This window comes from Alosa alosa, chromosome 2, assembly GCF_017589495.1.
Source record: "Alosa alosa isolate M-15738 ecotype Scorff River chromosome 2, AALO_Geno_1.1, whole genome shotgun sequence".
Lineage (NCBI taxonomy): Eukaryota > Metazoa > Chordata > Actinopteri > Clupeiformes > Clupeidae > Alosa > Alosa alosa.
The window spans coordinates 651,566-678,216 of NC_063190.1; the positions used below are offsets into that span (position 1 = coordinate 651,566).

Below are 26,651 nucleotides of genomic sequence, written 5' to 3' on the forward strand. Positions count from 1 at the left end.
AGAAACCTGTGAAATTCTTCTGGGGTCTCTTCGTCCCATGCCTCTGCACTGTTTGCATATGACGGCCTACTAAGCACAAGCTCCCACCCCTTCCGGTTGGTAAAACCACATATGCCTGAGACAATAAAGTGAGTAAAAAACAACATAAGTCTATTTCACACAGTGTTTTAGTGGCAGTCTGCACCACCCTACGCACGCCACATAAATCTATACCTCCTTCCTCCATCCCCTCATGGTCTTCAGCATTGTGAGTGCAGGCTTATTTTTATTATTTTTTTTCTATTTTTATTTTTCAATTTAAAAAATAAAATCACAAAACTACAGATGCACATGCACACACAAGAAGATGTATCCTAAACTATTGGAACATTCTGAGTAACTCAATATTTAGAAGTATGAAAAGTAATTTTATTTATAAACATAGTAATTTGCTTGTTTATATACAAAGTCATTTTATTTATACACATGGGTTTAGCTACCCTAAATCTGATTGCCTGGCTGGCATTAAGATATACAGTAGACAGATTGCATTTCACCTAGTAACTAACTGCTGAAATGCAATAATGACATTTCTGACAGTGTGATTTCACATCATGTTTTCTATAACTACATATTGAGAGGAGTAGAATAGCTATCGTCTATTTCAAGTCATGCCATGTTAGAAAATGTTGAGACTAGCATGTCTGATTTTTGTGTCATTTACACAGAAGTTAGCAAGCTAAAATAGTTTACTACAAACTGCCTAGTAAGGTAACAACCTGAGGAAAAGCAATAAGTTAATTACATTTCTGACAGAATCTGTGATTTCACATCATGTTTTCTACATATTGAGAGGAGTAAAAATATCGCTCAACTTATTTAATGTCAGAGAACGTAACGCAACTTACAAATGTGCCGCCCGTTGATTTATTCAGCTTTGGTGTGCTATACTGACTTGCCAATATAATGCTTACCTAACAAGCTAATTGGCTAATAAACTTGCTTACAGGTTATATGTACTAACAGGTTTTTAAATGAAATTGTCAAATGAAAAATGAGAATATTGCAAGCAGTTCAGAGTAATGCAGCTAGCTAAAGTTTACATGACTGTGCACTAGCCCCCCGGCCCCCCGTTATGCCATAATGTCGAGGCTGATGAGAAGGCAAATACTGTCATGTAACACGATTTTAGGACTATAAATTAAGATTAACCATAAGTAGAACCGATTTAAAATATATCGTACCTCAGTTTATCCAGCTGTATAGTTTCCAGTCGAGTTAAACTCTAACAAAGTGCAGGTGGCGTCCGCCTGTCCACGCCAAATGTACCGATTGAAGTGACATTATTTTTTCATGACTCATCTTCAAAGCATTTCGTGCAATAAACCTCTTAACCAGTCATATCAAATTGAAGCTTATGTTGTCAGCATTAAAGGAAGATTTCAGAAATAAAATCAGTCATTGAATGATGACTTCCTGCGCAATCACCGACTGCATCTTTAAAATAAAATTATAATGCAGATGACACTTCGTTTCCCAAACATGGAACTGTCAAACCATAAGAATTGATGAACCCTATCTGTTTAATGAAGTAGTCAGATGATAGTTGAGTACTTTGAGATGATTTTGTTTTTGTCCTAAGTGTGCTAAGAGTTTTTGCCTGCAAGAGCCTCCTTGTAGCTCTTAACTTGGTCTTTAAATGTCTTGTGGTGGGATCAGAATTTTCTGTAGCACCTTTGAAGTATTCCACCAGGGCATGAACTGTGTGGTTGAGGGGATGTGGTGGGTGGGGGTGTTGCAGGTGCTAGGGTGTTGGACAGCATGGATATACGCACATGTTTGATGTTCCTGAGCGTGATTGTCCATTTGGCATGCTGCCTTCGTAGGGAAATAGTAACTGAGAACAAGATGGCATGGTGGTCCACTACAGCCAAGGCGATGCATTGAAGATGGGAGGGGGTTATACCAGTAGAGCACACCAAGTCCAAGGAATGCCCTTTGGAATGTGTGGGGCTATGTACATGTCGCGTGAAGTTATAGCAGTCCAACAGTGATTAGCAAATTACATGGAAAGGAACAGCCCTTTGTTTTCACTCTGTGTTTTGTGCCAACAAATCGTAGTTTTGCACTTATTTCTTTCCAATTGTCAAGGCGTTCCTTAGTCTAGTCATCGAGGTAGGATAAATGCAGAAAATGTTAAGCGCTTCATTATGACCTATTATATGACCCTGATTATAAAACTACCCATAAGTAGTTGTTTTAGGGGTTGCCTTTAGGAGTTCCCTGATGTTCAAACACGTACAGTAAGTCACTGTTGCTTGTCTTATGCTGATGAATCCTCTGTGCTAATTGGGCAGGTTGCTTGAGGAGTTTGAGAACCACATAGAAGAGTTGAAGCAGTTAGATGAAAGAATACAGCGAAAGGTAGAGAAGCTGGAGCAGCAGTGTCACCGGGAGGCCAAAGAATTTGCTCACAAAGTCCAAGACCTACAAAGGAGCAACCAGGTGAATACTATCTTAGTGGTTGAAATGGATAGTTATCTAATTTCCGGAAAAAATGTATAACGTCTCTTATACACATTGCAGGTGGCTTTCCAGCACTTTCAGGAACTTGATGAACATATTAGCTATGTTGCCACAAAAGTGTGTCACCTTGGTGATCAACTAGAGGGTGTGAACACTCCACGTCAGAGGGCAGTGGAAGCTCAAAGGCTTATGACCTACTTTAATGAGTTTCTTGATGGGGACCTTCGAAGCGATGTCTTCAACAATCCTGAAAAGGTCAGCATGCAACTCACTCACATCTCAATCTCAATTTGACCACACAACTGAGCACCTCATGTGGTGCACCCACTATTAGCCTTTTTCCAATGACCGGTTCCGTTCCCGTTCGTGAACCAACATTTGAACAGTTTGGAGCATTTCAACCACATGAGCATGACTACCACCATTGGCTAATTAACAAGAAAGCATCAAATCTGTCTCAAATATATTTGTAGCTCTGTAGGAGAGATTTGTAACTGCAGAATAGATTTGTAATTGAAAGATGGAACTGTGGAATGATTTGTACCCGTAGAATAAATTTGTAAGTGAGGGACATATGGGTAATACTGTAAATTGTTTGTACAGTCACAAATCAGTTTTACAGTTACAAGTCATGACACCCACATACAATACATATCCCTAAGTTGGTGCTAAAGTCTGTGTACCTGCAGGAAAGTTTTGTAACTGTAGGACAGCTTTGTGTACATAGACCATTGATTTGTAACTATAGAGAACCCCAGACAACACTTATATTCTCAACAAGTAGGCTAAATATTGTAGTCAAAATTATAACTGTTTGACTCCCTGATGAAGGCTTGTTTGCCGAAACGTGTCGGAGTTTTTTTAAAGGTTTAAATGTAACCAAGCCAACAAAATAAAGGCTTTTTAACCTTTGACAATTGAGAGTGCCTTGGAATCCCCTGTTTTTCTCTCAAAATTATAACTGTGTTTTAAGTTTTAATTATAAACTAAACAAATCCATGGTCATTATTGGCAAAATGATCATGATGGCCTTTCACCAGTTTTGCGTATATAGGCTCCTTTGCTCTTCTATAAATGAGTTGATTTTTTAGGCCTAATAGGCTGCATTGCAATATGCGATCATATGACATATATTTGCTTAAGTTTATCAATTAGTTTCCACAAAATTCACCAGAAGTCATCATCTAAGGGACATGCCTAGCATTTGCAGGGCCCAAAATTATTTTCTTTCACAGGGCCCAACATTTATATTGCTGTTCCTGTCCTTGGGGCCTGTAAGAATGAAGTGTTTCAAGCGGTATTGTAGATTAAAAGTTTGTTTCTTGTTTTTTTCTTCAACTGGCCTTTGTCTGTTGTATATGAAGATCAAGGAAGCTGCAGACATTATTCAGAAGCTGCATCTGATTGCACAGGAGTTACCATTTGACAGGTGAGCATATTTCTGAAGATAGTTCTTTATCATTGTGCGTCCACATGATGTTAATTTTGTTCTCCAATAATGCAAGATTTTATCTACCATACGCAAGGACTTCACTCCCATGCACACAGCCAATGTGGCACTGTCTATAAGAGATCCTGATACATCCACCAAATGATGCAAACTTGTAATTCCAGTTCTGCAAAGATACCTGTTCAATCCAGGCATCACTTTCTTTGTAATGCCCAGTCTTGACCCATAGATTAGAGGCTCTTCTGGGAGCCAATGCAAAGAACCAGTCTCTTTGACTCGGCTAACATTAAACATTACATAACATTAACCGTAAACACAGCCACGTTGAAGCCTGCAGTAATGTTTTTCATTGATGTTATGGCAGTCCACTCGGCTTATTGTTTTTCGAGAGTGTTGCACTCCTGTTTGTCATTGTGCACGAAACTTCACGCCAATAAATCATCAGAAATATTGCTGGCTTGTCCGTCTTCAAGCGCCCTCTTTACGTTCGTCCTAATGCCTGTTAGTTGTCCGTGGATTCGCCTATATTTGGCGTTGAAAATGGAATTGTCTTTAGACATGAAAAATCGATTTTAAAATCGATTCAATGAACACTTATGTCTCAAAAATCGAACAGGACTTTTTAACACAAGTGGCAGCCCTACTTGACAGTGGAGGTAGCAACTTCAATTGGTAAATATGGCAAAATTATTATCCATGCCAATGCATGTTTTGTGGGTTTGATACATGAACAGTTTAACAGAAGTCATTCTGAATAACAAACCTATTGATATGCATTTTGTACACATACATAATTTAAGACTAGCCTGATGATTACCCCTGTGTATTGTTCAATGTTTACCTCAAGGTTAGCTGCATCTTGCCTTAGTTTATTCAAGAGAGGCTTAGGTCAGTTTCATGTCTGCTTGACGATTGACAAAAAAAAGATTTATGTTGTAAAGGTAAGGGAATACTAGAGGATTTGTTTTCGATTTCCACCACCTACAGGATTTTCATTGAAAGTCATAAAATATTACATCGAGAAAAAGAATTAGATACTTGCCTACATAAATTGGAGAATAATAAAAGCATACATTTAATCAATAATGATCATGGTTTGAAATCAATTGTGAGTTAATTGAGTAAATAATGAGTGAATTAATAAATAGCGTAACCTTATGCATAACTTTGGCATAGGCTATTCAAAATTATAAGCTATAACCTACTTTTTTAGGTTAAAAGACCAAATTATTGTCTAGGCGTAGTATAGGTGGTCATAAATAGCATTGGTTTTAACTTAAAATAGGCTATTGTCTCCCATAAGTCTCATAGTTCTGCAAAAGTGTTTGTGAAATATAATTATCTGAAATATAATGGCTTCAGTTTGTCTTTAAAATACAGGGTTCCCACAGGTCAGGGAATTTCTGGAATATCATGGAAATTTGATAAAGTCTATTCCAGACATGGAAAGTCAGGGAATATTATTTTTCAAAATACATTAATGCAGATGTATGTACACACAGAATTGGTGTATATCTGGTAATTAGCTTTACTGCATGTTTGAGTGGTTGTAGTTAGCCCAACTGTGCTTATTCAATGTTCATTTATTCATCTCCCACTCTGAAAAAGTAAAAGATTCTTGAACACAATGCGGCTACTCTGAAGTCTTTGGTCGGTATTTTGTACGATTCATTCAATGGGTCTTTCATTCTTCTGCTTTTGTTTCTCCTTGTTTTGGCAGGTTTGCAGATGTAAAGGCTAAAATCGCTAGTGAGTAATTAATGAATCAATCTATGGAATTTTACTATCTACCCCTTAAACAATAATAAGTACCATTTGAATTTTGCATGTTTCAAATACATTTATAAACCTAATATAATAAAATGTTTAGATTTATTTTCTAGAAAGTTTGTCCAAACACCTTTGCAGACTGTTGGTGTATGTGATTCAGTGTTGTTGTGTTACAGGTAAGTATCATGACTTGGAACGGCAGCTAATTCAGGAGTTCACAAATGCCCAGCGCAGGGGGGAGATTGGACGTATGCGGGAGGTTGCTGCTGTCCTCCTTCACTTTAAGGTAAAAATAGACATGTGACTGCTAACATGTCTCTCTGCATGTCTCTCACTACTGTACAAAAAAAGTGACTGACTGGGTGGTTGAGTGAGGGTTGGTTGATTGTAGAGTGTCTTATCCATCTGTCAGTTTGCAGCTTGATCAGGGTATTTTAAGGCCAGAACTAGCTCCTATTTTGCAGATTTTAGCCTCAGCTTTCCAATGGTACAAGCCACTAATGGCTTAATATTGATTCTAATATTATAGCACCTCAACCAAAACTAGAAAGTTGGTAGTTCGGTAATCGCCTACAGAAGGCCGCTCAGGCAATGGCAGAAGTGCTGTTCGCAGAGGTTAAATTGGGCCGGAGCGCACAGGTGCAGCTCCACCCTCTCAGGTCCACAGCACACCCTGCCGGAGCTCAGCTCCATCCGCACCAAATGTTATTCCACTAGAATTATTTTTCATCTCCTGGCAAATACATGATATGAGACTGAATAATTAGCAGGACTAACCTAGTATTGAGCTGCTGTGCGCCAGTAAAATCTCAAGTCCAGGTTCAACTAAATTTCTCGGGGGGTACTCATCACACAGATACCATGTGAACGAGCGAAATTATATTAACGCCAAGTTGCTGTGATAAATGATTTGCGAGAAACTTAACATTGAACTTAAATGAAATGTAGTCATATTTGTATTCTGCACACATCTCTGCATACGAGCACAAGGCAAACCGTATATCACAATAAACAGAAGACCTTACCGAATACGAGGATATAACGCATGCATCTGAACAACAAGCGGTTCCCGAGTAAATGAAATGTAGTCATATTTGCATTCTGCACACATCTCTGCATACGAGCACAAGGCAAACCGTATATCACAATAAACAGAAGACCTTACCGAATACGAGGATATAACGCATGCATCTGAACAACAAGCGGTTCCCGAGTAAACCTTTTTTTAAATTGCAACACATTTCTACATGGTCTCCAACTTTGGGCAAAAATCTAAACTATTTAGCCTACAGTATGTCAGTACAAACATTTTTGTAAATTGCTTAGCCTGAGTATCCCACCATCATGGTTCTTATATTGCCAGATGCCATTATATAATTTAATATAATATAATATATTGCTTCCTAGTGACATTAGTCAAGTCAAGTCGGCTTTATTGTCAATTTCTTTACATGCACTGGTCATACAAAGTGATGGGAGAGTGATGGGAGAGTGGGTAGATTGTTCAGCATCCTGATTGCTTGGTGGATGAAGCTACTTGCAAGTCTGGTGGTGCGGGAGCGGAGGCTCCTGTACCTTTTTCCAGAGGGCAGGAGGCTGAACAGTTCGTGTGCAGGGTGGGTTGTGTCCTTGACAATCATTAGTGCTTTGCGGGTGAGGCGGGTGGTGTAAATGTCCTGCAGGGAGAGGAGTGGTGCTCCAATGATCCTCTTAGCTGTGTTAACAATGCGCTGGAGGGTCTTCATGTTCTGATCTGTGCAGCTTCCGCCCCACACTGTGATGCTGCTGGACACGATGCTCTCGATGGTCCCTCTGTAGAATGTAGTCATGACGGGAGGCGTGGCACTTGCCTTCTTCAATTTGCGCAAGAAGTAGAGGCGCTGCTGGGCTTTCTTCGCCAGTGAGCTGCAGTTGGCAATATTTTTTTTATCATATTCACTGAAACCGACACTACAGAACAACATAAATCAGCCGGTTTTAGAAAAAAAACACACTTCTACCTCCACCTAGAGCCTGTTATTTGTTTTGCAAAAATCCACAACTCCTGGTTCTTCTGGTCCAATCAGAGCAGGGCTGTGTGAGATCTGACTGTCAGTCACAGTCTGTGCAGTCTGGTGCGCACTGACGAGCACAAACTTCATGAGAGGGTGGTAGTGGGGAAGGGGCATGAGCATGGTAAACATTTAACATTTTGGCTAAGCCCCCTCAATCTGTCAGACTTGCCAACTGCAGCTTTAATGCAAAAATATAAAGAAAAAAATCATGAGACTCAAATAATTTTTTCTTGATATAAATGCTGACATAAGACATATTGCATAAGACAAATATTATCCGAATACAATCCACCGCAAGATCGTCTTTGCTAACATCTTCTGGCCCGTCTAAGGTTACTTGGGCAGCCGTGGCCTACTGGTTAGCGCTTCGGACTTGTAACCGGAGGGTTGCCGGTTCAAACCCTGACCAGTAGGCACGGCTGAAGTGCCCTTGAGCAAGGCATCTAACCCCTCACTGCTCCCCGAGTGCCGCTGTTGTTGCAGGCAGCTCACTGCGCTGGGATAAGTGTGTGCTTCACTTCACTGTGTGCTGAGTGTGTTTCACTAATTCACGGATTGGGATAAATGCAGAGACCAAATTTCCCTCACGGGATCAAAAGAGTATACTTATACTTCCAGTCAGTATAGTGGTTTTGTCTGATCCAATCTCTGGGATTACGTTGATAAAGATGTCAGGATAGCTGGAACCAATGTCCAAAAGTGCCTGTTGACTGTACGATACATACGGTAGACTGTGTTTAGCGAAAAATACCTGAAATAAACAAGCCGATAACTACTGATTCGCAAAATCTGGAGAGATAGGGCTTTGTGAAGTGTCCGCGCCACCATCTTGGATCCAGTGTGTGTAAGATAGCGTTTTTTGTTTCCTTAATGTTCCTTCGAAAGTGAATGTTCTCTCTATGCAAACTCAAACCTCTGCCTCTTGCAATGATGAGTTTGAAATATGCTGTACATAAGCCTACCAGTGACAGAACACCATGCAGCCTTTTTTCGTCACAGGAGCGCCAGTTATACATTGTATGAGTGCTAGTTATCCTTTGGAAGGAAATAAATCAGATTATCAAAGGCTGCCATTGACATTAATGTCTTTGGTTTTGACATAGCTTACACAATTTCTGCCTCCACAACATTTTCCAAAATAAAAACACATTTCACCAGTTGGAGAGAGATCGGTCACGAGACTTGATCTATGCTTTAAAAAATTGACAAACCACTGATGTATTGTAAGGAATTCATGTACTGAGAACTTCCTTGTCTGTGTGTGTTGAAGCACCATTTTCCATGTTTCTTTTTTTTTAGGGATATGCACATTGTGTAGATGTCTATATCAAGCAGTGTCAGGAGGTGAGTACTGAAAAATGCTGGGTAAAATCTGATGACCAGATAACTGATAAATGAATGCTTATATAACTGTGTGTCCTGGAAATGAGCATCCTCCTTCCTTTCAGGGTGCATACATGTGCAATGACATTTTTGATGACACTGCAGTTTTATGTCAGCGTGTCAACAAACAAGTGGGGGAGGTGTTTTGCAGCCCAGAAACAGTGATGGCAAAGCTCATCCAGAGCATTTTTGATAACAAGTTACAGGTAAGGTTTAAAATCATGACTAAAGTCAATGAAGATCCTAAACTGATTAGTTCAGGACGTCAGGACTAACAATAACGACATGTAGAACAATGTCACTTAAGCGTCATATTGTCTTTAATTTGTCTTTTAATGTTTTTTTTTTTTATTGTCTTTTAATGTTTTTCATTTTGGAAATGTTACATTTTGGCACATTTGGCAGTGACAATACCAGGAAGATGAATCGTAGTCAGTGACTATTTTTGGGAAATGGACCCCAGGGTTTCTTTACAGGCTGCCTAATGTTGTCCTCCAGAATTTTAATGTAGCCTTCTACATGGCCGTCGTTGCCCCTTTGAAAATCGGAGGATCACAGGCCACTGTGGCCTTGGTGCTCCCCCTTCTTTCAATATTCTGCTTTGCGTCCAACGAATTAATTTAGTCTTTACGCAGTGGAGAAAGTGACCGTGCACGACAAGAAAGAAAGTGCATCCAAATTCACCCATTCTTCTCTGTTGAACTACTCGTGAAGTAGCCTACTCATCATGCAGACATACCCATGTATCGCCTGTACAGACATACCCATGTGTCGCATGTATGTTAGCCTCTAGTTGCTGTGGTAAATGGTCCGTGAGAAAAGTAACTTAATGTAGTAATCATAATATTCTACATACAGTTCATCTACATACAGGCCATCTCTCTACCCATTCATCTCGATGGAATACTTCACAAACTCTTCCCTCAACACATGACAAACAGTATATCAGAAAAACAGTAGACCTTACGGAACACAAAGGTGTAAAACATTCCCCTGTACAGTTAGCCATTCCAGAGTAGGCCTAATCCAGTTTTGAATTTGCCACAAATTTGCATGTTTACAACTTTGGGCTTTAAGTTTCACAATGTGTTTAAATTTCATAACAGGCCAAATACAAAATGAATGTTACAAATATTGCCTAGATATCTGTAAATATTAAAATCAGAGGATTTACAGCTAAGAGTTTATCAAAGAAGCCTTAATGAACACAAAATACTAAGCATGGATGTAGCCTATTTGAGTTTCTTAAAGCTGAGCTGTGCTTAAATTGTTCAATACATGATTTTATAACAGGCCAAATAGAAAATAAATGTTAAATATAGCCTAGATATCTAAAAATATTAAAATCAGATGATTTGCAGTTCTATGTAATATGTTTTTGGAATGTTTCATACAGTGATGCAGGTCTACTGCTGTGTATAGGCTAAATACTTTGATCATTTTTATGTAGCCTACTGTATAGTTAACTTATTATAGTTGGCCTTTTCCCCATGGAATGCCTTATAGAACTACCCTTTTAGAACATTCCAAGGCTACCCATGGAGTATTATTGAATAAAACAATTAAAACTCGCCAGGTGATTACAAATGAATGATACACTCCATCAACTTACCTGAAACATTAGTCATTTTATATATTTTTAGAAACCTGAGGTTCTGAGGTATCTATTATGACAATGTCCATTTGTTTTAAATAATATATAGGCAAGTCCTCATCATTGGAACATTTAAAATTCTCTAAACTAGTGTTTTTAGTTTTTTTTAAAAAATAAAACATACTCTCCATTTAATATATACATGTTATGAACTTTGTACACACACAAAAATATTCCAATATGTTGGCCAAGTTATTGAGACAATGAAAATATCACCAGGTATGGTATAGAACAGTTTTAGTCTATTTTAACTATTTTAACAAATTAATTGACGTTACACTCCATGGACCTTAGAGAAACCCAGGTTTGGGAACCCATTTTGGGAACCTGAAATTATGGACTATCTGAAAAGAATTATGTAAGTATTGAAGAATGCTATTAAAATTGTCTCCTTAATCCCAAATGGAGACACAGTTGACCGAGTAGATTCCAGTGTAGTTAAGAGCAGGTAAAACTTGAGGCTGGCTTGCGAAAGAATAGTTCTTTATTCTGGATGTAACAACAGAGTTCTGGTAACCCTGTTGTACGCACAGCACAGCACAGTGTTGCAAGGTGAAGCCAAGGTAAGAAACTGAAGCAAAGATCTGGGAAACTCCTGGCTAATTATAATACCAGAATATACATTCATGTCTGGGCTCAAATTGGAGGGGGGAAAGCGGGTAGTGATATAGCCTTATTCAATTAAGATGTTTCTTGTGGGGGAACAATTAGTTAGGTACACCATTTGCTATTGTAAGGTGACAACATTCTGTCTGCTTACAATAAACGTCCTGTCCCCGCAGTTTCTGCAGTATTAAACAAAGACATACAGAAAACCACTAAAATCTAACAGTATGTAATGGTAAGTATGGTATTGAGACCCTGTACCTGTACACATGGAAATTGCAGCTAGGGTCTTCTCATGATCAGGTAAGTAATGGGAAATATGGCGATGAACTATTTCAAACCTGTTTTACCAATCTTGTAGTCTGTTGTAGTCAAGATTCCCCAAGTGGTAAGTAATAAGTGTGGTACAAAACAGTTTCAAGCCTATTTGACCTGTTTTGTGTTGTAGTTTCAGTCTATCAGTTATCAATCTTAGACGAAATAAAACCAGATTTGACAGTGTTTGGTTGTTTCAATTAATATCTATTTTTACTGAAACAAAATCAGATAATATGATAAACAGATATCATAAATAGATAAAGATAAATATGTATCATGAACAACACATTTACCACCTCATTAGGTGTGGCAATAATATAAAAACAGATATAATATAAATAGATAAAGATGTCAGATGAATACCTTTACCACCTCATTAGGCGTAACAATGATATAAAAACAGATATAATATTAATAGATAAAGATATCAGATGTACAACAAGTTTACCAACTAATTAGGCATAACAATAATATAAACAGATATTATATAGATACATACATAAAATATACATATCAGATGAACAACACCTTTAGTTCATTCCTCAGGTTGGTGCACCTGGAGGAAACAGTCCCTGCACGTGTGTGTTGCATGTGGCACAGCCAAACACCGTCTCATGCCGACGCTCAAGTCTAAAACAATTTTTACACCTACGGTGCTTGCTGGGAAGTCGCTCGAAGGTGTGAGCCGCCTTGTGCCTTTTTGGATCAATTTCAACCCCCCCTTCTCTGATGGTAGATCGCTTCCTACTGGTGAAGCCATTGATCAAACCCTTACCAAGCTCCAAGATGAAATCTTTCTGGGTGTATCGCGTCTTCCTCCCCACTCATCTTGTAGAGGCCATCCAGTACAAAATCCACGCATTCACTCGGCAGACGTCCACCACAAACCATAAGATATACTTCCAGTACTTCTTACTGGGACGAGAGGTAGCGTATTTTTTTCTTAGCTGATTGTGCACATCCACGCCATTCATGTGCTGATTGTATCGAGTGATAGCTTGTGGTTGTGGCACGACTAGCTTTTCCGTCTCAACCTGCCGATGACAGGTCACCATCTGACCAGGATGTGGGAGACAGGTGTGAGCTACGACAACCACATTGTCATTCCATGCTGTGACAGTGACGCCGGCCTTCTGGAAAAAAATACTGTCACTTCGTTTCCGTAGAAGCTTTTTCAGGCTTCTTTTTTGCTTTATTTCTGTGGGGGCACCTATTGGACATTAGCGTTCCACAGGCATAAATGTTATCTGCTAGCAGACTCTGCAAGAGGGGAATGCTTGTGAAAAAGCGGTCGAAATAAACACAGTGATCCAAAACCATGGATCCGTTGAAGAGGTGTCTGGTCCCGTTTCTCTGAATAAAGCTTGAAGTCTGACATGTAAGATGTGTTGCCGTCACACCGGGCCCAGAACTTGATTCCAAACTTTTCTGGTTTGTTAGGCATGTACATTAAAAGCTCTGCTCTGCCTTTGAACCCTTTCATAGCCTCGTCAATAGAAATGTCACGACCGTGTTGAAAAATTGCTTGCAATTTTGACGTGCCATCTCAAACACCGGCGCAACTTTAGCTATCGGATGATAGCTAGCATCAGCTCTCGTCACTCGCGCGGCAGCATTATTACAGTGTAAGTACTGGCACAACTTTTCGTACATGTTCAGTCATGGCACGTTAAAACCCGCTGACGCCCAGGAATGGATCCGTGGACCAGTAATCACTGTATTCATGTTTCGGATTAACACCCATCAGGATATTTAATAAAAAAAAAGCTCTCATCTCGGCGCCGTCAGTCGGAAACCAGAGGCTATCAACTCGCGAGTGTTCTTGAGCACAGCGCTCTGCGTACAAGTTCGTTTCAGTAGCAATCTTCTGAAACATTGTCTCGACGAAAAAAAGAAAAAAGTAATCCAAGGGTGTAGCGTTTCCTACATTGAATGTCCTTGGCAACTTCGGTCCCGAATCCATTGTAAATTGATTGATTGTTTGGTCCCTTATAACACGACTCCAGGCTACATCTCCCGTTTCTCTCATCTCGTCAGTGACATTTTCGTGACCATCACTTTCGCTATCACTTTCCTCCGAGGGTATAAAATCATCTTCAAACCCAGAAAAATCAGACCCATCAGACTCGTTATCAAGAAAAATCTCAATATAAAAGGCTGCATCTTCCGGATTCCTGAACACTCATGCCGCCATCGTCAAAATGTCAACATTCACAGGTCACTCTGACAGCTGACGCGCTCGTCTTTTTTCCCCTCAGAGGCTAGAACTTAGATCGTCAAACTTCGGAAAACCCCACAAATATGTATCCCTCACTCCTATTGGTTAGCCTGGTGTTGCTAGGTTTCGGCTCTGCTGATCAGATTATTTGTTACAAAGGCTAACGCGGTACTTGCTCTAGTCATCATCAAAACACGTCTTTATTGATACAACAGACTCGTCAGACCTCGTCATAAAGGATTTGTGGGGGGTAGTCATCTGACGTCTTTATGGGTCTCAACATTTAGCAATATAATAAAACAGTCCAAAAGTAAATTAAATCCCAAACTAAACTGAAAATCTTCTGCTTTTGATGGCCTGTATGCCGCTCCGAACGTAACGCATGTCTCACCACAAAACGCACAATGTAAGGAATAATGGCTAATGGTGAACACACAGGGCTATGATTCACAGAATTTTTTGGTCTGTTTTGGATATGAAATACTTGTTTATCTGATTTTTTTTTTTAGGCTCATGTAAAGGAGAAGTTAGATGAGGCTCGACACTCTGACGTGGAGCAGTATCTTAAGAACCTGTATGACCTCTACTCCAGGTACTGAACATTATTTCATATTGCAACAATTGCATTATTTCATATTTCAACAATTGCAATAATTTACCAGTTTTTAAAGCGTGCTGGTCATGTACATTTGGTATCATCTTTAAATTATTTTGATGTAATATGGCCACCTGGATGGGGTGGAATAAATTTTGCTTAAAGATCTATACATGCTGAATGTCTGAGTTAAGGTTTTGTCTTTCTCATTAGTAGTGTATTACTTCCTGCAGAGAGGTTTGTATGCATCAGGCAATCAAGATACAGTGACAAAGTCTGTGCACCAAAGAGACAATCAGTTGTTTCTCACACACACATTTATACCTCGCATCATAGTGTCATAGTATCATTGCATCATTTACCCCTCCCTGCACACACACATGCCTTTGTTAATACAAAATAAAGATTAGTTAATAAAGATCTAAGGACATTAAAACTGGGTTAAGAACATTTATATTGCCATACAACACATGATTTGCCATTTGTACAGAAGTATACAAATGAAAAGAACTTTAAGAACTAGGTTAGGTGCCAATGGAAGAATGACTTTAAGGCAATAGAAGTATCAATTATAAGTAACATTACGGACTAGGTTAAGCTTTAACAGAAGAGTCCATTCAAAGGTGTAAGATCTTACAGAAAGAAACACAAGTATCCAAGCAAATCAAAATGCTGCTGGGGAAGCATTACGGCTTATTTGATGTGTTTTAATGCATATAAAGACCCTGGGGCCGGAGTTACACTTTTAGGGGCCTTTAAGTGAAATTCTATCTGTACATATTACTTTCTCATGCAAATTACTCAAATTTTGCTTACTATAACAAAACAGTGGGTCAGGTTATTCCCATTTTGAAAATGGTTGATTCTTGGTGGAGGAAAATGGGCTTGACAAAAGTACTTTAAGTAAGAATTTAAGTACATGTAAACATATAAAAATTATAATTATAACACTTTGTTCTTATGTTTACAATGTTAGCTTCAGACTATCAGCAACAACTTTCTTTTTAAATGGCTTTGATCAAGTTGCTGTTTTAAAAATGATGTTCTAATTTGACACATTCTTACCTAACCCTCTCAAATGTAATCTTCAGGACAACACTGTTGACAAACAAATTGGCGGAGTTCAATCTGGGATCAGACAAGCACACCTTCCTATCCAGGCTTATAAAAAACATTTTCTCCATCTACCTGGAAAATTACATTGAGATGGAACGTCAGTACCTACAAAGTCGCAGTGCCATGATTCTGCAACGTTATTACGACTCCAAGAACCATCAGAAGAGACCACTTGGCACTGGCAGGTATGTCCCTCCCAACAGCTCTTCCCATTTGAGTCTTTAGTAGACTAACTTTAAGCAACATATGCCTGCACACTAGGGCTGGGACATAATGTATTTATTCTTATCGCGGTTGAAAAGCAAGGAATTACCTCAATTTCGCGGTATGCTGATTGATTGCGAGTTATGGATCATAAATTCATTAAACTTAGGACAGTCACAGCAACTTCAAAGATCACTGGACCAAATGCTTCAGACATGAAAGAAATAAGCAGTTTATCAACAAGGCTGTCACAATTTTAGAGCAGCTGTTACATTCGGGACATTTATGCTAATGTAATGCTGTTACAACGGTAGGCTACTGCACTTTCTAATGACTGTGTCATGTTGTAACAAAGGTAGGCTATATGTCGTTAAGTTAAATTCTTAGCAAACTAGAACATGTACATAGATCTACTTCCTCCCCCTCCCTCCCGTGCTGCTCCCGTGCAATTGAAACTCTCCTAAACGCGCATCTCGTCTGTGATTTGCTGGAACAGTTTGTTATGTTTTTATGGGCTAGGTTTGCCCAGTTTGTTTTTGTTGCCGTTTTTGAAGCTGGGATGTCAGAGATCGCGTTTTTTTACAGTGTATTCAGGACACAGACAGCTGGCGGATGGTTAGGTGATGTTTGCAGTAAGTGACATAAAAGGTTTTAGCCAAAAAAACGTGTGGCATCACTTAGAGCACCTTTAATTCTGTTTCAACTGTTTCAGACACAGGGCTATCCATTGGTACCAAGTATATCGATCCTTCTGGCTTATAAAAACAGACGAAGTGACTGCAAAATAATGTCATGTACAAAAACCAACGCTGCACACCCATTACTTTCGTTTGGACCTGTAATCTGATAGATATGCCACACATGTCGGATGAAAGAGGAGACACAGAGCTATCATTTGATACCATCCTTCTGGTTATAAAACATACGAAGTGACCGCAAATTAATAACTTCATATAGCTCGACTTACCCCACATTTTTGTCTGTTTTTGTGGCAAAGCATGTTTATAACCCAACGCTATCGTGTGGTTCTCTATGGCAAAGCATGTTCATAATCCGTTTTTGAGATCCTAGCAAATTCCTGCATGGTATCCAATTCAAGGCTCACATTGCATCCCAATTTGTTCAACAAAGAAACCCCTTTTTTGCCTTTACTTTGTTCATGGCAATGTAGTAAAAAGTTGTTGTAGAGAATCATTATGAGTGCATGCACACACAGGCTAACTCGGGTCAAGTCAGGTCAGATCAGTTTGTGTCACAGATATGGAGTGCAGAAAGGTCATTTTCATCACTACATAAAAAAAATTGCATTTATTTCTTTAAGGCGCACACCACATATGTCTGTAAATTGTTCAGCCCCAGACAATCCCTCAATCATGACAAATGATATTGCCAGATTCAGGACAGTCTGCTTTACACATACATGAAAGGCAAGTCAAGCTGCTAGCTTGCACTGGTGAGATACATGTCAAAATATAAGAATTTTTATTATATGTTTTTTGTATTTTTATTATCTAAATCAATGCAAGTATTAATACATGAAAACAATATATAGCATGTGTGTATGGCACTTACAATGACCAGGATAAATGCCTCTAACTAAAGGTAGTGAAAATGCCCTTGAAACAGTCTAGGGTTCTAAGGGTTAAAATAACCCCTTGTGCTTTTTTGTTAACACAGCCAAAGTTAAAAGGTTGATTGTTATAACACATTAGTATTGTCATGTTTTAAACACATGAAAACACATTCACATCACATAATGTGACTTAATTATTGTTGTCAATTACTTCATTTGTGTCAGATTAGCTAAATACAACCCATGCTTTGTTTTTCAATAACTTTTACATATGGCAGGCTACACATAAGTTTCTGTTTTTGATTGCAAGTTATTGCCAATACAGTATCTGTATTGCAAGAGGCTACTACTCATTAAGTGTAGTCATAGCCCTCTTCCTTGATAATCTTCTTTGAAAAAAATAGTGTTTCTCATCTCTTAATAACTTTCAAGGGAAAATTGAATTAAAACTACTAGTATTTATTAATAATGAAAATAAACTTGAAGGCCAAGATGCATGTGAATCATTTAGTCCTGATGTGTTGTGTAATTGATTGTGTGATTATGTAGTTTATTTTACATCCTTGATTTGCAGATACGACTGTTACAGATGAACATTGAATATGTTGTTTGCTTTTCCCTTTTCATATAGTATCCAGGAACTGAAGGAACGCATAAGACAACACACTAACCTACCACTGGGACCAAGTATTGATACACATGGTGAGACCTTCTTGTCACAGGAAGTTGTTGTCAATTTATTGCAAGAAACACGTCATGCCTTTGAACGGTGCCATAAGGTGAGCTATGAACATATTCCTACAACTAAAATGAATGTTGTTTCTCATTATGGTGGGTTTTTGCAACTTCTCATTTCGTCTTCATTTTGCCAGCTGTCAGACCCTGCCGACCTACCTAGGAATGCCTTCTGTATCTTTCTACTACTAGTGGATCACCTTTGTGTGGATCACATTGACTATGCCCTGGAAATTGGTCTATCAGGTAGTGACTTAATTTTGCTGTTTTTGCAATTTTACATAAATTAGTTTACTACTTAAATTTTCCACAATTTAACATCATATCGACTCACAAAATTAGGCTACAGCTGCTACAAATACCATACATTGTAACAATTCAGCTAGCATCAATGTAACTTGGTGAGCTGGTGTTAACAACTGGATGCTTTCAGCTCAGATGTTGAATCATCATTGACATGATGTTGTGTTACGCCAGTTCTGCTTTGCAGTGGCGACATTGCACCCTGTCTTCTTTTCTAAGTTTGAAATGATCCCAAAATTTTGGACATTCTCTGCCTTTTTCGGACGTTTTCTTGGTTCTCCGTCATCGCACCAACTTAATTCTGAACGTGGTGTGCGCGTCAGTAATACGTCCTTGTGAAACAATAATCCCTGAGCTGAGCAGGCAGAGAATTTCCCTCCCGCACGCACACACCATATGGCCTAGGTAGACGCATGCAGCACAGGTGAGCACAGGTAACCAGGAGAAACATCAACCAATTCAGAAATGAAACTTCATATTTTTAGAGCCTCTAAAATCAAATTGACTATTGAAATTGAGGCTTAGGATGGAGTGATGTGTAGGAGCGATGACTCATCCCCCCTCAGATTTGTTCACAAAACGCACCCTGACTAGGTTGGCTTGTCAGTCAGTGTGGAACGCAACCTCAGACCAACGCAGATGGCAAAATAAGGAACTGCAACCTAATTTCAGTGGTTAAAGCTCTCCGGAACATTTCTAGTGGTTCTCATATGCATTGATGGTTGTCACGGGACACAATTAGCAGGATAGGACAGTAACTGGGTCTTTCGGGTCAGTAGTAGTGACCGTTGTAAAGAGCTCCATTTAATGGAGAGGCAGTAGCAGCAAGAACTAACACTTTCGTTCTCGGTTGGCATTGGCAAGCAGTTGCCACACAGACACCATCAATTTTGTCCCACTCTCGCTTCCTCACCTCTCTGATCATCTTCATTTTCATGTAAATCTCGAGTACTGTCTTCTGCATCATCCTCCTGATTTACGAAGCGCTTGGGTTAAAACTGAAAAGGCTGAACAGAAGGCGTGTTCATCTCGCTGTACTGTCAAGACTTGAGCTGGTTCAGTCATATCACATCACTACCTTGAGCATTGAGATGTAACCAACAGTGGCGGCAACGAGTGAACGGATTTTCCAATTGTTTTTTTTTCTTCATAAAAACTAAAACATTTTGAATGTTTTATCACATTTTTATACCTGACGCCAAGGTTAATCTTATAAGGCCAACATTTCATCCTCTGCCTCCTGGATGACAAAAGCAGGAGTGGGAGGAGGGGACTTCTGAGGACAGAATATCCTCAAACCAGGCATAAAACTCATTGAGCCCATCAAGGAGATCAGGGTCCTCATCTGTGGTGAAGCAGGTCCCTTGTTGACCTAATTGGTCATTTCCTTCAGGCTTCTTCAGACAGATCTGAGGTTGTTGGTGGAGAGTTGATGCTCCAGTTTATTTGCATAATCCACCTTGAAAGTTGATACTTGCCAGACTTGTATTTACCCTTTTCTCCACTGTAAAATACACTTTTGATCATAATACATTCATCAACACAAAACCGGATGTATGACGTCACTGCCTCTGTGTACTCGTCTAGGCTGCCTGCCACACGTGTTTTTAAAGATCAGTACATTCAAAACAGCCTTTGAGAGTTTCAAAGGCATCTGTGCATACTTTACTTTGTTGGTTCAATGGGTGTGTATAAGATAGACTATACACATACTTTCATGTTCCTGAATTTTGGTTTCACAGTTTTGAATTTCTGTTGATACTCTGGAACAAAGAAAAGCGCGGCATGTTCAGACTTTCCCAGTGCAGCACTCAGATATGCATGGTAAGCTGAAGTGATTTGTTCAATAGCAATGGTCCAGTGTATGTTATTTCCTCTTGTGGTGCATTTTACCTGTTAAATATATGGAGCTCATCGGACAAATTGCAGTGATTGTCGCCCAGTACTATTACAGTAGAGTCCGGATGCGATCTTTCGACTGCAGCTATATCATCATGTGCTAGTTCACTGGTGTCAACATTAGCATTTGCTTGTGGTGGAATGTGTACACCGATCAGCACAAACTCCCTTGGTAGGTAGAAAGGTCTATAAGTTTGGTTGTTGGTTATAAACTCCAGATCCGGAGAGCACTACTGTTGTACAAAGGTGGAGTTGGTTCACTAGCGATGAAGCTATACCACTGCCTTTAGTCTTTAGATAGTTGTGCTGGCCTGTCAGCCCGGTCTGTTGTAAAGCTGGGAGGTGTGACCACCACATCTGGGATACACTCATCGGGCCAGGCATATAGCAGAAAGAACACGGTAGAGCAGTAGAGCCGGCAAGGGTGGTCAGTAGAGTCGCTTTCTGAATCTGGCAATTGTGTCGGAATGTTACCGACCGGTGTTCTTGCCTGTCACCCAAGTATGGACACTTGGGTCTGAGCCCCAATCGCATTCCGTTGCCTCTCTTAAAGCAGCACTTAAGAAGATTTGCTCTTGTGGTCCCCCTACAGTTGAGAAGTGCAATAATAAATTAGATCATATCAATTAAACGTCTCAATCTCACTTTCACATCACATTTACGCACAAAGAAGTTGCGTGAACGGTGCTGAACTGTGCATACGCATCTTTCACCACCAACATCTATGTGTGAAAAGATGTGCATGTCTATGCATCCTTTCGACCATCCGTAAAACAGTTTTTCAGGCATGTAAATCAGCGACATCTAATGGTGAAATCACAAAATAAAGCTCAGGGCATAAAACAGATCTCAACACTTCAACATTTCATTACGTTACTACCTTCGTCATCACTATCATTCATTTATATTGCAGGCTATGAGGTTTGTAGCCAAGGCTGCAGCCAAATAGGTCTACACTAAACTGCAAATGTTTTCAGTAAATCACGTTTAGTTTGATATTGATGTTCCTTAATAATATTAATATCGCCTAAATCAGTGGTTCCCAAACTTTTTTTCCTGCGGATCACCTGCTACATCCTGACTCGCCTTCGAGTACCCCCACTATCCGAAAAGTAACACATTCTATTGAAGCATTCCAGGCGGCATCATGTTTAATTAGCCACGCTATATAACAAATAGCAAAATCAAAGTGTGCAACTTGTCTATGAGCTCTCACGCTAGAAAAAAACAGTGTGGAGAACAACATTAGACTGGTTAGATAGCACCTCACTGCAAACCACACACTGTGGCTTTTAGCAGTCTGTCTCCCAATCCACTTGAAGCCCAGGCCTATATGCCTCATCATAGTGAAGCCCAGGCCTATATGCCTCATCATAGTGAAGCCCAGGCCTATATGCCTATTTTTTTCTTCCCGCAGTCTTTTCTGTCTCATCTTTTTTTTACCCCCCTGCGCTCCACCTCCATCATTCTGCCCTCCATCCCATCGTTACCTGTCTCCTGCTCTCTCGCTTCTCTTTTTCGATCACTTTAATTAGTCCTTTTGGACAGTGTCCCTGTTTTTAGACAGTTTTCCATGTTTGCATAGCCTTCTACATAGCCTATACTTCCACGAAACTAACACGCCAGATATTCTGTCTGCCCACAGGAAATCATATGCATTGTGGGTAGCTTATTTTTTTTTTATGAAAACATAGCCTGCTATATAGTTTACAAATGATTTCCTTTAATTTCACGTTTCCATATCATTATAACCCGATTAGAAATTATTTATTATGACCGCCGCGCAGCGAAAGACCGGGGTACACGAAACTTGGTGGACATGTAACCCCACATGGATAGCATGGAACCATCGTTTTTCGTTTTGATCTGTAGCCCCCCCGCTGAATTGGACCCCCCGAAAGGAGGGTAGGGCAGACACAGTTTTCTGTGAATATCTCGAAAACCATAGGGTTTAGGAGGACCATTTTTTTTTGTATGTTGATCTCAAGGGGCCATGTCAACTCATTCCATAACCACTCATTTCATGTATAGCCCACCTAGTTAAACACAAAAAAAGTAAAAAATGAGGTGGTGTAATTGAAGGTATCTGTGACCTAACATAGTCAAAACTGCACGAAATTGGAAGTGTAGGATCATTATGACACCCTCTGTATGCACGCCAAGTTTTGTGGAATTCCATTCATGGGGGGCCACACAATAAATTAATTTATGTTACTATACACCAACTGGCCTGTAGGTGGCCGGAGACAGTTTTCTATGAATATCTCGAGAACCGTAGGGCCTAGGAGGTCCACCTTTTTTTTGTATGTTGGTCTTAAGGGGCATGTCAACCCATCCCATTACCACTTATTTCATGTATAGCGCCACCTAGTTAAAAATTAAAAAGCAAAAAATTAGGTGTTTTCATCACAATATCTCTGGCTGACAAGGTCAAAACTGCACGAAATTAAAAGTGTAGGATCATTATGACACCCTCCGAATGCATGCCAAGTTTTGTGCACTTTCGGTCAATGGGGCCCTACAATAAAATAACTTATGTGTACATTTAGTGACGCACACCAACAAGGATTCCCGGACACTGAAAGACCGGGTACACAAAACTTGGTGGGCATGTACCCCCACATGGATAGCATGGAACCGCCATTTTTGATCTGCAGCCCCCCCCCGCTTTTGATCTGCAGCCCCCCCTGGCTCTAATCACTCATTTGACTGGACCCCGATCTTCAGTTAAGATGTTCAGAACTGCACCAAATTTTATGTGTATGATTGACCTGGCAGACACAGTTCTCCATGTGGGCAGACACAGTTCTCATTTTATGGTTTTATTAGAACGGCCGATACATAATTACAAATTCAATGCCAAAATAAATATTCTTCATTTGGCTATTTTCAGTATTGGCTATAAGTAGTCGCTTTGTCCACTAATCTATTCAATGGACCTTTTCAGCAACATCAATAAGGACAGGATGATGTTCACATGAAGTGTAATTCCCATTTCTTGAAGCCGGTAAATAAATCTGAGGATGTTTATCGACATGCTTGGTTTTACTGCAGGTACGCTAATCTTGTAATATCAATAAGGACCTAGGTAATGTTACCGACAGGCCCATTTGATTGATTGCATTTGTAGAAAACTATAAATGCGGGTTATACTTTATTGCACAGGCATACATGCCAATTCCACTTGGTAAAATTAAAAAGCACATACATTTAAAATGTTATTACAACTTTTCGCCATAGACAGTTTAAGTCCGCTTGATTTGGTTTCAATTTGATTGACAATTTATGTTGTAAATAGGCCTGGGGGAAGCTAACAACAGCTTCTATTAGATCTAGTTTGGAATAGCTAGAGCGCAGTAAAATCTGAAAATTAAACAATATCGGTGCCTATGGACTAGGCTGGGTGAACCCAGCCTGATCTGCCCGCTATTTATTTTTTTTTTCTTAAAAGATTGAGCTTGGTCTGATGAAAGCCAGACTAGCCATGGACCTCAGACAAATTTGGACATGTCAGTTATTTGAGATGTAAAACAGCATTTCGCTTCAGACTACTGTTACTTATTTGTGCATTAACAATAACGCTTGACTACTGTTACTTAATTTGTGCATTGACAATAACGCTTCAGACTACTGTTACTTAATTTGTGCATTGACAATAAAGTATTACATGAACTAAAGATGACTAAAATCTTATGTAGAAGAAGAAACATTCACAAAAAATCCATCCATCCAAAAAATGACCTTTGTTTTGATAGCTGTTGAAAACGGGCATGGAACTGACAGAGATGTTTTTGTTTATAAATACATAAAAAATAAATTAACATTATGCTGATACCTTTTGCTTTTCGTAGCCTACAGGTACATCTCCAGTTATTTATGAACTAATTTGATTATTAATTAATTAATCATTTTTATTCAGCAGCACCAGTTTACGTGCATTGCCCAAGCATTTTTCATCTTGAAGTGTGATTTATTTTTCTGAATGGATCCTGAGCTGGGCGGTCATATATTTTGTGGCAGCTTAGTTATTTATGAACTAATTTGATTATTAATTAATTAATCATTTTAGCACAGTTTGGGAATCCCTGGCCTAAATCATGCCTCTCTGGACAGTGCGATCTAGGCTACTTGCGCCAACTACTAGCCTTAATAAAGTTCATACAATTCATGGTGCATACAATTGATTTAGAATGTTGTGGGGGAGGGGGGTAACCGTCCCGCCGGCACACTGAGAATTAACTGGTTTTAAAAGCTTAAGCGCACTGAAGAATGCAATCAAGTTGTATTTGTAATTTCTTCTCTGTTACAGCAATCCCATCAGCTGATGCAAAAAATGCCAATTTATACTTCCTTGATGTGGTACAGCAAGCCAACACCATCTTCCATCTCTTTGACAAGCAGTTTAATGATCATCTCATGCCATTAATCAGGTGAGTAAAGAGGCCCCTTTGTGTCCATGGTAATTTCCAAGTAAATAATCGTATTTTCATTTTTGCTGTTTAATCTAAAAGCTCACATTTTAAAGAGTATCCAATAGCCTTATAACTTGTGCAATATCTCTCAAGGAGTTCAAAGATCTGCATCAAGCTTTGCACAATTAATCACTACAAAGTAGATAGACTTTGTTTTATGTAAGGAATGATGATGTAGGCAGAGTATAACAGATGGTACTTTACTCAGTTACGAAGCATGGCATCAATAGAACATGGCAGCATGTACGGAAGCCTACATCATTTGTAAACATCCTGTATACCTACTTCCTGTAGTTTTTAATTAAGCAGTCAACACAACATTTTCCCCCTTATAAGAAAAGACTCAGTTTTCTTACAAACATACATGTATAACTGTATACACATGGAATATAAGATCATGTAATCCATTAGCATGAAAAGTCTTCAGTACTGCTTATTAGTGTTGCGTGGGTCAACCCGTTACCCGTGGGCGGGGGCGGGTAAGCGCGATCAGAAAATATTGCGGGTGTGGGCGGGTCGGGTCGTTAATCAGCGCATATTTTTGAGGGTCGGGTGGGTGCGGATAGACTCTCCTGACGGGTCGGGTGGGTGCGGATGTTAAAAAACCTTAACCCGCGCAACACTACTGCTTATCAATCACTAAACTGGTATGCAACCTCAGTTTCATCAACCACAAATAAAGAACTCATGTACAGTTTTCTCACATCAAATCAGATTCCATCAGCTTATTTTGAACACAGAAATAAAATAATGCATCTGTCTGAAGTAATAGGAATGGGGATGCAGAATGAACTAGCCCTTCTGACTGAAACATTACTGTGCATACTCAAGTATGACCAACTACCGTAAAAAAACTCCAAATAACAGCCCGGGCTTTTATTTTTCCAAATCGCCAAACTGCACCGGCTAGTATTAGAGACAGGCGTCTATATGAGACAGGCCTTTAATTCCCTTTACACAAAACTTTTCCTCTGCAAAGATGGAAAATATTATCGAATGAATTATTTCAAACACACTGAATGTCTACCTATATGACTAGGCTATCTGACAATTCATGATCATCATTCATTTAGTGTTCAGATGTTGTTCATTGAGTGAGATACAGTAAGATCCAAATAGTGGGGATAGCCAGAACAGATGAAACATGTTTTAATCAAACGTAATTTACAAAGAGATCGTATCACACTGAAAGCTCATATTTTGTCACTAGCAAATAGCCTATATCGGTCCTTTGTCAAATACAGTTGCATTATCAGCCCTGACCAAAACCGTTCAGGAATTATTTATGCAAAAGTGGAACATGCGTAATGTTTCATTCTCCCTCCTTTGGCACGAATGAAACCGCATGAGAGGCCATGAACCATATCGTTTCTCCCGTATTGTATTTGCCAAATTTGACAACAGTCTACATTTCAAATCATAGCCTACTTCCAGGCACAGGGAACATATTTTTGACCAGGGGTGCTGAATAACACAATAATCATGGATGTCCGACGATTTCTCTCCCAGCTTCGAATTTAGACGGCTAAATACGCCATTTCAGCGCCGTGTATGAGTAGGTCTAAGAGTGAGAAGCTTTATAATGCCCGGGGCAGCCACATTCCACTGCAACTATGCGCAGCACTTGCCACTCCGACTCCTCAATAAAAACTGCGCGCGCACACACCAGACCCATTAGAAGCGCAGTTGACGTTACATCATTAACCTATTTCAGTATATAGCCAGAAAATGTCCGTAGACGGGCTCTGATATAGCCTAGCCTAGTCTAAGGTAAATTCCCTTTCTGGCTTCTTTCT

The 26,651-nt window shown here is 39.5% G+C and overlaps 1 protein-coding gene across 2 annotated transcripts in view; it reads left to right on the forward strand.

Annotated features, from left to right (window-relative positions):
• The window catches only part of exoc5 (exocyst complex component 5), a 73,173-nt gene that overhangs the window by 11,833 nt on the left and 34,689 nt on the right, over positions 1 to 26,651 (forward strand). For both annotated transcript variants that reach the window (XM_048270882.1, XM_048270879.1), the window contains exons 3-14: positions 2,337 to 2,484; positions 2,566 to 2,760; positions 3,870 to 3,934; positions 5,676 to 5,704; positions 5,902 to 6,011; positions 9,079 to 9,123; positions 9,228 to 9,368; positions 14,468 to 14,550; positions 15,645 to 15,854; positions 18,078 to 18,225; positions 18,319 to 18,427; positions 24,693 to 24,813. In XM_048270882.1, coding sequence (XP_048126839.1) covers positions 2,337 to 2,484; positions 2,566 to 2,760; positions 3,870 to 3,934; positions 5,676 to 5,704; positions 5,902 to 6,011; positions 9,079 to 9,123; positions 9,228 to 9,368; positions 14,468 to 14,550; positions 15,645 to 15,854; positions 18,078 to 18,225; positions 18,319 to 18,427; positions 24,693 to 24,813 — 1,404 coding nt within the window. The remainder of the gene's footprint in view (positions 1 to 2,336; positions 2,485 to 2,565; positions 2,761 to 3,869; positions 3,935 to 5,675; positions 5,705 to 5,901; positions 6,012 to 9,078; positions 9,124 to 9,227; positions 9,369 to 14,467; positions 14,551 to 15,644; positions 15,855 to 18,077; positions 18,226 to 18,318; positions 18,428 to 24,692; positions 24,814 to 26,651) is intronic.